The sequence below is a fragment of the Pogonomyrmex barbatus genome, unplaced genomic scaffold, assembly GCF_055798465.1.
Source record: "Pogonomyrmex barbatus isolate J1 unplaced genomic scaffold, ASM5579846v1 scaffold5, whole genome shotgun sequence".
Classification (NCBI taxonomy): Eukaryota; Metazoa; Arthropoda; class Insecta; order Hymenoptera; family Formicidae; genus Pogonomyrmex; species Pogonomyrmex barbatus.
Window position 1 is genome coordinate 6,627,628 of NW_028297149.1, and position 12,224 is coordinate 6,639,851.

Below are 12,224 nucleotides of genomic sequence, written 5' to 3' on the forward strand. Positions count from 1 at the left end.
GCCAACTTGAGTGGTAAATTTTTCTGATCCAATATCCCCTGTTCATAAGAATCGGTCAATATCCTCGAAATATAGGTATACATGAGAAAGGGGAGGAACGCCGTAAATTTTTCTCCGCAATACCTGAATGCTTCGCGGACTAAAAGAATGAAGGGCGGTGAAAAATAAGGAAAGGGTGGTACCACGTAACTGGCAACCAATAAAACGCGAACACGAAACAACGGTGTTCCCAATCGTGCTTGTTGGCTGTGAAAGTTGCGCGATGCATCGCCGGATGTCGTTCGCCAAATCGCGGAATCGCGTCCATGGACGCTCTCCTTCGTCCTTGACCTCGCACAAGGCGCAAGGTCCAAGGATACATCCGGCGAGGTGAGCTCAACCTCGAAAAAGAGTCACGAACTGCGTTATTGAAACCCACCTAGATACTATCAGCGAATGGACTATCGCATAATCGGTTACTCTTAATTATTACGGTCTGCATGAGCAATATACCAGCACCCAAGATCGCCATCGCCGTTTATGTATTTTTATGCCCGGTATGGGCACTTGGCACACAACTTACAGGGTGTTCTTCAACGCACTTCCTGAACGCACTTCCGCCAAACTATTTCAACGGATTTTTTTCAACGGAAGATACAACTTCTCTTTCTCTTTCTCTCTCCTGCATCTCTCTTTTTTTTCACATAAATTTTCGATCTTTAACGTTATCTTAATAACTAAATTTTTAAACTAAAATTCTAAGAAGTGAAATATATTTAAAATTAATACATAACAATACGATTTTATCATCTATTTTTCCGCTAAAGTTTAATTACTTAAAGTTTTCTAATTGTTGGTTGTTGAAAAGCGCAATTATTTTTATAGAAAATAAATCAATTCGGAATTGATCAAACTTTAACGCAGCGAGACACCCCATATATTTAATAAAGAAAAGGAAAACAATGTAGAACATTCTATGTTTCGTGACTTGATGTTTTAATTTAATTACGCATTTCGTTACACATTAATATTTTTAATATATGTATGTATGTGTGTGTGTGTGTGTGTGTATATATATATATATATATATATATATATATATATATACATTTACATATTTCCCGACTGCCACACGGGTGCACAGTATTTTATTATGCGATCGTTAAATGTTAATGACAAACGACGAATAGCGGCGGAATGTAAAATGGCGATCCTCGACGATCTATGAGAGACGTTTACTATGCTATAACCCAGTTCCCCCTGGATCTGCCAGCTTTTATTGGGCCACTCTAAAAACTCATTATACCTGTACTGTGTTTATGCCCGACGCATCTTCTTTCCATCGATGTCGACACATGCGTCCATCACGAAAACCACCCATACACGTTTGTTAAATAAAAAATAATATAAACATAATATAAAACATACCGCAAATTGAGTCATTTACAGGATTTTATTCTTAAGAGACAAAGATAAAAAAAAACGTTCTTTGTATTAGAATATATATGTATCATCTGCACAGTAAAGCCTCGCGACGCGAATTTTGCCGACTTCGAACGTGCTCTTTTATGATAGCACGGATAGCAATTTCGGAAAATGGTTCGCGGTATAAAGCGTTTGGCTCGCACAGCCCTTCGCTTTGAAAGGCACAGTCGACCTAATTTTGCGCAGCGCTGCATCTTAGTGCATTCCAACTTAACGTCCTCTGTGCTACTTCTTTCTCGCGTCTATGTCGAGTTTGCAGCGCTGTTTATACGAGAACGACTGCTAACCGCTTTATAGCTCTAAAGAGAGAAGAAGAGAATGACATAGCCATGAAACTCGCGGAGAAACTTATCAAATCGATAAACCTTTCCCGTCGTCTCTTTCCCTCTCTTATGCATGTCGATAGACGGGATATATTTATTATATTGTTATTTTAAAACACATAGAAACATAATCGAGAAATTATATGTCGTACAATTATTTTGAACCGCTCTGCGAGGGAGCTCTGTTAACAAACTCGTTTTTATTCCTTTTCACGAACGATTCCTTCTCCACAACCGATGATTCGCTTTTTTATAATATTCTCTTAATCCGCATCGATCGTGTCTGTTTGCCAATCTCGGGTCGGGTCTATATATATATATATATATATAAAAAAGAGGACTCGATTTCAGCTTTCGCATCACTCGTTAATTGGAGATCCTTCGCGGACAACACGATCCATTACCGATGGTTGCGAAATGACTTCCTCTTTTCGGTATCTTCGGCAATATAACGATATCGACGCCGAGTGCACTCGGAAACGCGCTCGCGTTTGCGGAGGTAGAGAAATAGCTTTGACGATCTCCGCCCTCGTTCGAGAGCGCACAACGGCGATGCACAAATTGTTATCTCTCGGATAATACATCCGGCCGAGGCTCCGATTGCAGGAAAGGCGGCGACAGTTCGCGTTAAAGCGTGCCTCATTTAATTCATTCTTTTGTCTCCGCTCGACTGACGCGCGGCGTTAAGCTCATAATTGGCGCGAGGATAAAGCCGAATGCACCCCCGGTCGAGCGAAATTGGTTCCGCGGATTAAATAAATAATTAAGGCTATCCCCTATCGGCCGATATTCGAGTTGACTGACAATACAAGTAATTATCGATAAAATTCGAAATTAGAGATGGAACGCAACAATATTTTCCTCGACAAAAGAATATGTCTCCGTATACGGACAATGACGATAGTTATTTCGCATTAAAATTTAGATTAATTCAGATCGTCCGCGAATTCCTCGCGTATCACGTAACGTGTTTTTTTTTTAGATCCACAATAAAATCGTGCCCGTTAAGAATCGTATTGCGAAAATCGCATCTGTCGGTGAGGCGTGTGGAATAACGATTTGGTTTTCGCGACGCATAAGAGTTCACACGTGTGCATTTGTATCTCCGCCTGTAGTCACCTTACTCTAGGATCAAATATCGTACTTTTGAATCCACGGAGAAAGAAATGTTGGCAACCGTACTCGGCTTCGCGTCCTCCTTCCACGACCCCATCTCCCGATATTGATTTGCGCGTCCTCGAGAATTCTGTGTCTCCGAGGATGGTCCTTTATATGAATACATCGTTTCGCGTATCTCGTACAAAATTTGTATTCGGATCACCAGCGAATTGAAGAATCGATTCTGCGTCATTTGTTGCCCACTTTTGTCGATTTCCTCTTCGCGTCTCGGGGGAGATGTCTCGGGCACGGTTAAGCCATAGTTATTGAATTATCCGTATCGACTCGATTGCGGTCTGTCCTCAAAAGCCAAAAATATTTTTTTTTTCTCTCGTGCATGTAACACACTAAGCGCTAAATAGCAATTTTAATTTTGTATTATTACAGTGTGACAGGGCTATTTATTTTTATTTTAAATTGCCAATTTTCGCACGAGAAACCTACATATCTTTTCTCCAAAGAGCTCTCGCACACAAAATACTTTTATCCCTCTATATTCAATTAATTTCGCATCGTACGCGATGTATTCGACGATGCAGATATCAACGCGCGAGTATCAGCTGGTATCAGCTACAAGACACTACGTATGCATTAAAGCATCAAGTATTAAGGGCGCCACTTCCGGAAGAGCTTCGGTTACGCGTTAAGGGAGAAAATTAAGGGCAACTTCCTGCCGGTCCTGCCAACCGAGCGTACAGTTTTCGTTTCGTTACTATTTAATAAGATAATTAACAACTCCGCGCGCCGAACGAGCGTATATTCATGCGCGGTATTCCGTCGCCGTCGCAATATCGTATTGACGTAACATATATTAAAAACTCGCATGCACAAAGATACGCGCATACACATTCTCTCTCTCTCTCTCTCTCTCTCTCTCCTCCCCTCCCTCTCTTTCTCTTTCAATTAATGCTATGAGAGTTGTTCCGCAACTCTGCATCCTCCGCGCTCCTCCGGAAGTTTTCTAAATAATACACCGCTCGTATATGTGCGACGCACATATCATCGTCATCCCGGAGACTTTTGCCACTGCACTTTGACCGCTTTGCGCCGCGATCCGACGCGGACGAGTCGTCTAACTCGGACGGCGCGACTCTATTGCGTAAACTTGTAACCGCAGTGGTCGAGTCGAGAGAGAGAGAGAGAGAGAGAGAGAGAGAGAGAGAGAGAGAGCCATCGTCGCGCTCGCTATAATTGTCCTCTGCCGACGAAACCCTCTCATCCAGAGGACGAACAACGCATTATTGAAACGTCAGGCCAGCGAAGCTTTTATCCGACCGTCGCCGCGGGCTTTCTTGCCCTTCGTATTAAATCAGAGTATTATCGCCTGACGCAAAAAGAACGCGCGCGGATAGAGTTCCGTCAGCGAGTAAAAGCTGCTCGATTTTCCGCCCCTCCTTCCTCCCGCGCACGTCCGCCACGCCCGTTCCGTTCCGTGTAAGGGTGTAATCAACGTGTAAGCAATTATCCACCGCGGATTCCGTGCGTCCGTACGTTTAGATCGAATTTAATGGTCCGCGAGCGCGCGCGCGCGCGTGCGCAAACATTTTTGCGAGGGAACTCCATTTCCAACCGAGACAGGATTCAACAATAATCCCGAAATGTTTATGTACCGCGAATGTCACGATACTCGGCGAAACCGTAATGTTTTCTCGTCGCGGTTTAAATTTTACGAAGCGAGAAGCATCGAACACGTGCGATCGATCGCGACTCTCACGTCGCGTCTGTCTCGAATCTCGTGTTATTAATTAGAACGCAACGAAAAGCAACGCGCGATCAGAGAGGTAGATACCGAATATATATATATATATATATATATATATATATATTTATATCGCATATACTTCTCCGTTTCCATCCCGGAGCTAGTTATATCGACGAAGTATAATATTTAGACGGGCAACATAAATGTGACAGCGCCGACAGACGATAAACATTTAATGCTTTTTAAGATGTTTTATAACGGCCGAACAATATTGTCACTTTGTTCCATCTTCCTCTTCCCTTTCTCTCTCTCTCTCTCTCTCTCTCTCTCTCTTTCTCTCTTTCTCCTCGTCGCTCACACTTGTATGAATAATTTATGCTTCTACACATGTTCCCGGCGCCCGAGTTCGGTCAACATGACGCTCGCATAACCATGTTTCCGGCTTCGTATCAATTTTGTCGCGACAAGGCAGGAAGACAATTAAGATAGCGCGTCGTTAGATAACAACTGTGTTTCCCTCTCGAGACCTAAGAGCCGTATTCCGAGGCTGCGAGAAAATAGAAAACAAGGAGAGAGAAAAATTAACGAGTGTTAGTCCCTCAACCGCGCCGATACCGACAAAAGCCTTTGACTCGGGTATTTTATATTCTCTCTCGATGACCGCGATCGAAGCAGGCGACTGGAATATACACGGATTAGATTTCCAATCGAACGCAAATTTACAATCGCGCCAAAATCCAGCGGCAACCGAATGATTTCGGCGATGTTTGAGTTATCGAAATTAAACCTTTATTTGTGCCACGAGTGGAACTTGAAGCAAAACGATGGATATCCCAGCCTAATCCGGCTGGTTCGACTCTCGGCGAACAAACGAAAAATCATTTTGAGTAAACTAAAATCGGACTTCGTTGCGAAATTGCACGATGCGATTACAGCAATCCGAAATATCGCTCGTTGTTCCTTAATTTTATTTTAGGGCCGTCGAAGCGCGGAAAATTTTTAATAAAGAAAAGATCGGAAAGGCCAGGCCACGCATTGTCCATATTTAAACGTTAAAATATAACGTAATCATAAATCAATGTAACTGTACGTTCGCGATAAAGCGAGCAAATTACGTTAAAATGCAAATCGCTAAAAGAAGGCTATTTTAGAATGATCGCAAATTTTCCCTTTCCTTTTTTTCTCTCTTTTCTCTGTAAGGTAACGCTTCTATCCTTAATGATCAGCATTAACTTTCAGGATCGACGATAACTTTCCGATCGTGTCCGCTACTTTTTCCATTTCGCAGAGGCACAAGCGCGAGGACAGTAATAAAGCTTTACGAGCGCGCGTAACGAAGGAACTCATTTCTGGAGCGAAAAACTTGCAGGAGCGAGAGGGAGGAAAAAAAAAAGCAGAAAGGGTATTAATGCAACGTCGAAGCGATTATCGTAACGCGCTGTTTCACCCGGCTTATAACATCGGCGAGAGAGAAGGGCGAAATCGGACACGAGAGCTGAAACGAGCCACTTCGTTCTATGGACGTGGAAATGGCTGTTTCTTCACGACGCAAAGAAACGCACTAATCGCCTGCGGAGATCCCATTGAGCTAACATTCGAGCAACTCATTATCATTAATTTGAATATCCGCGAAGTTCGTTCATAGAAGCCGCGATTCGCCCGGGGAAGAAATTCTTTACAGGAAATTTTAACAACGCCGGTTAGCTCTAATCTCGGCTTATTACATATGCATGCTACTGTTCTGAATTACAATTAAGAGAATAGAAATAAAGGATCTTTTGATTCTGAAGTATTACTACCTATGAGAATATCATTTTTGTTGTTCAAGTTTATTGTACTAATTTATTTGTGTTCGTGCGAAAAAGCAATGAAAGAGATAATTTTAACTCTAAATTCTTTAAAAGTATGTGTGTACAATTAACAAATAAATCAAGAAAATCTTTTTTAAAAATAATTAAAAAAAAAAATTTTAAATAAGAAGCCCATTTTTTTTTAATGTGCTTTAATTAATTAACGAATAAAACTTTATAGAACAGGATTAATTTTAATTGAGATTTACCTCAATCGCCATTAAAGTTATACTTTTCTACAAGATCTGAGTTTATTAATAATCTCGAAGACTCTTACGTAATTCGATAATTCAAATAAGTATTTCTGATAATACGATAACTGCGCTGGAAATAAAAGATCTAAGCGACAATGAATTGCCATCATCCAATTGGACTAATCGTCCTGCGAGTGATTTATTTATGTGAGGATTTAGCCGGTCGGTGATTGAGGACAATCGAGAGTTATACGTCGATCAAAGAAATGCGTCGCGAAGCCATACGATCGAAAAGAAACCCGGTCGCTTCAAACGAAGACTCGAATGTGCTTTCCACCCTTCTTCCAATTACCCAGCCGCAATTTGATCCTCCTCGCCTTCGAGATGTCGCGTTTAATAAAAATCGTTAGATCCGCCCGTTAATTGCGCAATCGCGGAGCGACTGAGGAAAAAAAATGGGGGGGTGGAAACGTCGACTAAAAAAATTCTAGAAAAATCATGTATTTCTCTTTCTTAAGGTAACAGCACATGCGCTTTTTAAGAAAGGCAATCTTTTTAGCGGCAAATAATTTCGGAAATATACATATTAACCTTTCGTACGAGGCACGTGATAACCAATTAATTTTTTAAGGGTCAATTTTAGGTCAGCGCGCTTCTCACGTTTTCTTCTCTCGTTCTGGATTAAACTCCCTGTTTTCCGTTTCCCCGTGTACGCCACAGTTCATCAGGCGAGTTAACGAAGCTCGAAGCAGATGGAATTTCATAGAACGTCACGTCGACCTGTCTCTCTCTCTCTCTCTCTCTCTCTCTCTCTCTCTCTCTCTCTCTCTCTCTTCAAATTCTGGTAAATTCCGAAATCATCGAGAAATGCGAAGCGATCTGAATATTTGCCTAATAAACAACAATGCATCTCCCCCCCCCCCCCCCTCACGTCTCATTCGATGCTTTGTCTAAGATAATAGTCGATGCCGATAATAGAGTCGCCTCTCCTCGTTCGCTTTTGGCACACGTGTGCGGAGAAAGGGAAAAAGCAGAGCGTGGAGACCGACAGAGAGAAATTGCGGTGCATCAGGCGTCTGGTCGTCGAATGCGAATCCGCATCGCGGCAGGACGGCGAGGCGGGGGTGGGGGGGTTGCAGGGTCGGTGGAAAGATGAATTATGCCGTGAATGCGGGAGGATGCGCGACGGACGACGGAGGAACGAAAAAGCGTGAGCGAAACGAACGGGGGGGGAGAAGGAGAGGGGGGGATAACCGCGATTCCGCCGGTCGCCGATCGACGTGAAATAAATCTAAGGCCGATTCGCTAACCATCGATTCCGATGCGACGAGCATATGCGCAAAAAATATGCTGCAGCAGCGTGCGGCTGCCGCGAGCCGGCGTGCACGCGACACATTGATTTGATAGATGTTATCGAAAGTTATTCGCCGCGGTGGGAATATATTTTCCGAGCAAACGAACATAAATAAATAGAAGCGGTAAGCGTCTCCGTATCTGTAATTAATTGTGACTTATAATTAATTATCTCCTCCCATTATCGAAGACGTTCATAATGATCCGAGAGAGTTAAAGCCGATATTTCGTAGCTCTCCGATCGGTTATCGAGATTCGTAATGAAGCAATTATCCCGTCAATTAAAAGCAAATCAGACGCCGTGGAAAATATTATTTTACGCGGATTATTTTTGCTCTCTTATGGATCGAGCATCTCGCTCCGGTACTTTTTTCAGTCATTTTCAAGACGACTCCTCGACAGGGAAATTCTTTCAAAAGGGAAAACAAACGCGGGACGCGCGTTTGCTACATTAATCCCACTAAATGAAATCTGTATCGCGGGGAGGATAGGTAATAACTGTCAATGGTACGTGTGTAAAAGGATGACGGCGAGTGGCTGTGGGAGGGGCACAGTGAAAGGAGACAAGGAAATAGGACCGAATCGATCCGAAGTATATAGCCGAGGGGGTGGGATTTATTACGTTCTCCTATTCCGCGCTACCAGAACAATCAGCGGACGCCACAAAGGAGACCGTCGCGACGAACTTAATTCAGGGATAATTGATCAAGAAAGCGGCGGGGACGTACCGAACGGTGGACCGAATTTTCGATTTCAATTAAAACGCGCATATCTTACATTCGATTAATCAAGACGGCCTCACACGTCGGTACGGATTGCGAAGACTCGTTCCGCCAACGATCGTCGCCGGCAGTCAATTTGACCGAAGTCGTTAAACTTAATTTCAAATGGAATTTAACAGGATTAAGCTTCGACTCACCGGTGACTGGAGCCTCGATGTCAATCATAGTCTTCTCCGAGCGTAGAAGAGCGGCTCCGTCGTTGATTATACGAAGAGCCGCGGTCTCATCGATCCTACCTTCGAGGATAAAGTGTTGCTTCAGGACCTCCGGCCGCGGAGATCCCGTTCGTTCGTCGAAGACTTCTGCCACTGTCATTTTGTGTGACGGTGGAAACGGGACATCTGTTGACAGAAGCAACGATGATTTACGATGAGAAAGACATTCATCAAACATACGTAAAATATTTACAAATATTACATAATATTTTCATTCAATAAATATTCTAATATGTAATTAAATCAATAAGTATTCTAATATATAACTAAATTTAACACAATATTATTTCTTCATAGAAATTATTAAACGGAAAATAGAAGTCTTGTGTAATCGCTTGAAAAGATCATAGCTTCTTTTTAGAGTACTTTGTAAATTTCTCTCCACCGAATAAGTGTTCGTATAAAGAGCGAATTATCTACCGACCTCGCACGGCAACGGCATTAATTACAGCTGTTCGTCGTAATCCCAATTAAGCATCTTTTTTTTTTTTTTAACCAGACACAGAGCGGCGCTACAAAGCGATTCGTTGCATCGCGCAATTAAATTAGTACGCGCACACAACGATTGTGCTTAAATATTGATCGAGCGACTTTACGCGTAAAACAAAGCGCTATACACCTCGCCTCATAAAAATTAATGAGTCTGTATACGTTGCGCGAAGGAACTGCAAGCGTTAAGACGCGTAATCTCGTTTTTCCTTCCTTGTTTCTTGCCCACGTGATTTACGTTCGTTTCGAGTTTTCTCGTGCTCGCTTTATAAATCGTGCTTGACATTCGCCAAGAACTGCTGCTACGCAGCGGACCAGAATCCTCCATTTTCATTCTCTCGCTGCATGGAAGTGCGAAATATATGCTTCGAAATGTATGCTCCATTTGCTCCGGTTTGCACTCGCGTTTTCCGCGAAAAACGTCGCGAAAAAGGGCGAGGCGAAAGAAAGCCCTGAGATTAGCTGGGGAAATGCGATAAAAACGCGTTCGCGCGCTTAATTTCATATAATTACGCAACAGATGATTGTGTAACGCCCAGCGTTTACATTCGCTCAAGATGATTACGCAACGTGAAATCATTAATCGCGCCTATCGCATGTACACAACGCGATTTATCTTTGCTTAAGTGTCCGCGATCCAGACGAGGCAGCAGTTGTGAAGACAATACCGTCGTGAAAAAAAAAAAGAAAAAAAAAATCGAATTTTTCCGTCCATCGTGAACTGCCTCGCAGCACGTAGAGTTCAAAAGTAATTATAATATCTCTCGGAGAACTTTTAATCGCGAGTCACGTCTTTAGTCTTGTAACCGGTTGCCAATGTCGATTGTAAATTACCATTTTGTCACACGAAACAATAAACGACTCTCTTATCCTTCTTTTTTAGTCACTGTCTTAAAATCTATATTTACATATTTATGTCAGATACGTTGAAATCATGCATAATAAACGAAAATATTAAATATTCCACATCGAGAACGATTTACGAAAGGATAGGTAACAGGTGGGCGACAACGAGGCACCACGAGCGATATCTCGCGACGACGTCGGTCGGGCCGATGCAAAAACGTATGGCACTCAAGGTCTGAAATCGTTGTTATTGCTACGCGGCACGCCACGATCATCGATCGACCATTTTCCGCGTTTCAAGGTGAAACGCGTTACCTGGATTGAGTCTTTCGGAAATCTGGACCTGCCTCTTTTCCCTCGTTATCGTGAAACGCAGCTTCAGAGTCTGAGTTCTCTGTTCCTGGTTCTCGTCGTTCCCTGACGTTCTCGCGTTTTCCCGCGTCGGCGAGCTCGTTCGTATAACCGCCGGGCTCACCGGGCTCTTCTCCTTGGATTTTTTGAATCGTTGAGGCGATCGGCATATCGTCGACATACTCATGAGCTTTTTCGACCAATTACCCCCGAAGCAACCGCTGTCCTGCTCCTTGGCCATCATTCTCTCTACGTAGCGCTGCGCCAGGTCGACGTTCCGGTTGTAAAGATCGTCGAATGTGTCCGTCTTGAACACCTCGCCTTCCTCGGTGACGCTTGAAGGTTCGGCCGAGTGAATCGATTTGGCGTTTACAGAGTTATCAGCCTCTCCTGCCTTCGCTCTTGCGGAATCGACGCCCGCGTTCTCGCAGACGCGGCATGGCCGGCCGTTTTGCTGCGTCCCTCGTGGCGGAAGCTGATCGATCGAACTGTCGGACGTCACTTTCGACGACGAATCGTCGCTGTTCGGCACGATCGACTCCATGGTCGAGTAATCGGATGTGAATTCGTCCTTGTCTCTCGCCGAGTCCCGCAAGATTTCGCCATGGCCGACGGTCCGCGGCCTCTCCGTGTTCGTCCTGCCCTCGCCGACGTCCCTTTTCTCAGGCGTCCTTTCCACGTTCATCGGGATTGCCGACCTCGTCCACGTAGGTTGTCGTAGACAATCCTCGTTGAGGCAGATGCGCGTGAATGTTTCGACGTGGACAGGCCGAGCGTGTTTATTCGCTCGACCAACACAACTCGTTAGACGATGACGTTTTCGACGTGTGCTCTCGTCGCGAACGCTTCCAGAATGAGTAGAATATCGTCCACGGTTTATCTGCGCCCGCGCTGTAAGAATTTCTCAGATCCTGATGTAAAGGAGGATTACGTCCCGAGATTGCTACACTCTGTCGATGTCAGGCGACGCGTTCTCGATAGCACAGGATGCGCTCCTGAGAGCAACCAGTATATACCGCACGTACATCTGTGTACATCGTCAGCAGATGTACATCCTGCTCCTCGTCGGACATGTTGAAAATTGGGCGGTCGCGAACGCTCCTGACGGACGTATCGCGTCGATAGAAATCGATTTTCGCGGGAATGGAATAAATGGCGATTCGCAGGCGGAAAAGTTGAGCTCGCTGACCATTGGGCGTCACGACCATTGAAATCGCAAAAATCTACCTAATTGGACAGCATAATCGATAACAATCGATACAAACGCTCGCTTGTGCCAGGAGGTGGCGACATATCCTAAAGTTCCCCCCTCCCCTCCCCCTCCCCCCAAACGTGCCGTAACGTAGAACGCGATTGTCTATCTTGTCAATCTTGTCGTCTAACATTGCGCGCGAAAATCTATCGAACCGATTTCATACATCCTTTGCAAAATGATAAACATTAATTAATAACTACCATTAATAAATAACTCGTGCTATCGCGTTTTCGCGTCTCTTG

The 12,224-nt window shown here is 43.9% G+C and overlaps 1 protein-coding gene across 7 annotated transcripts in view; it reads right to left on the reverse strand.

Moving 5' to 3' along the window:
• The window catches only part of LOC105434032 (serine/threonine-protein phosphatase 2B catalytic subunit 2), a 117,375-nt gene that overhangs the window by 69,884 nt on the left and 35,267 nt on the right, over nucleotides 1-12,224 (reverse strand). For 2 of the 7 annotated variants that reach the window (XM_089082174.1, XM_089082170.1), the window contains exons 1-2: nucleotides 10,692-11,740; nucleotides 8,964-9,167 (exon numbers count right to left, since the gene is read on the reverse strand). In XM_089082174.1, coding sequence (XP_088938300.1) covers nucleotides 8,964-9,167; nucleotides 10,692-11,412 — 925 coding nt within the window. In that variant the 5' untranslated portion in view covers nucleotides 11,413-11,740. Of the gene's footprint in view, nucleotides 1-8,963; nucleotides 9,168-10,691; nucleotides 11,751-12,224 lie in introns of those variants that run through there. The other 5 variants (XM_089082173.1, XM_089082172.1, XM_089082171.1 and 2 more) reach the window with 4 other exon arrangements.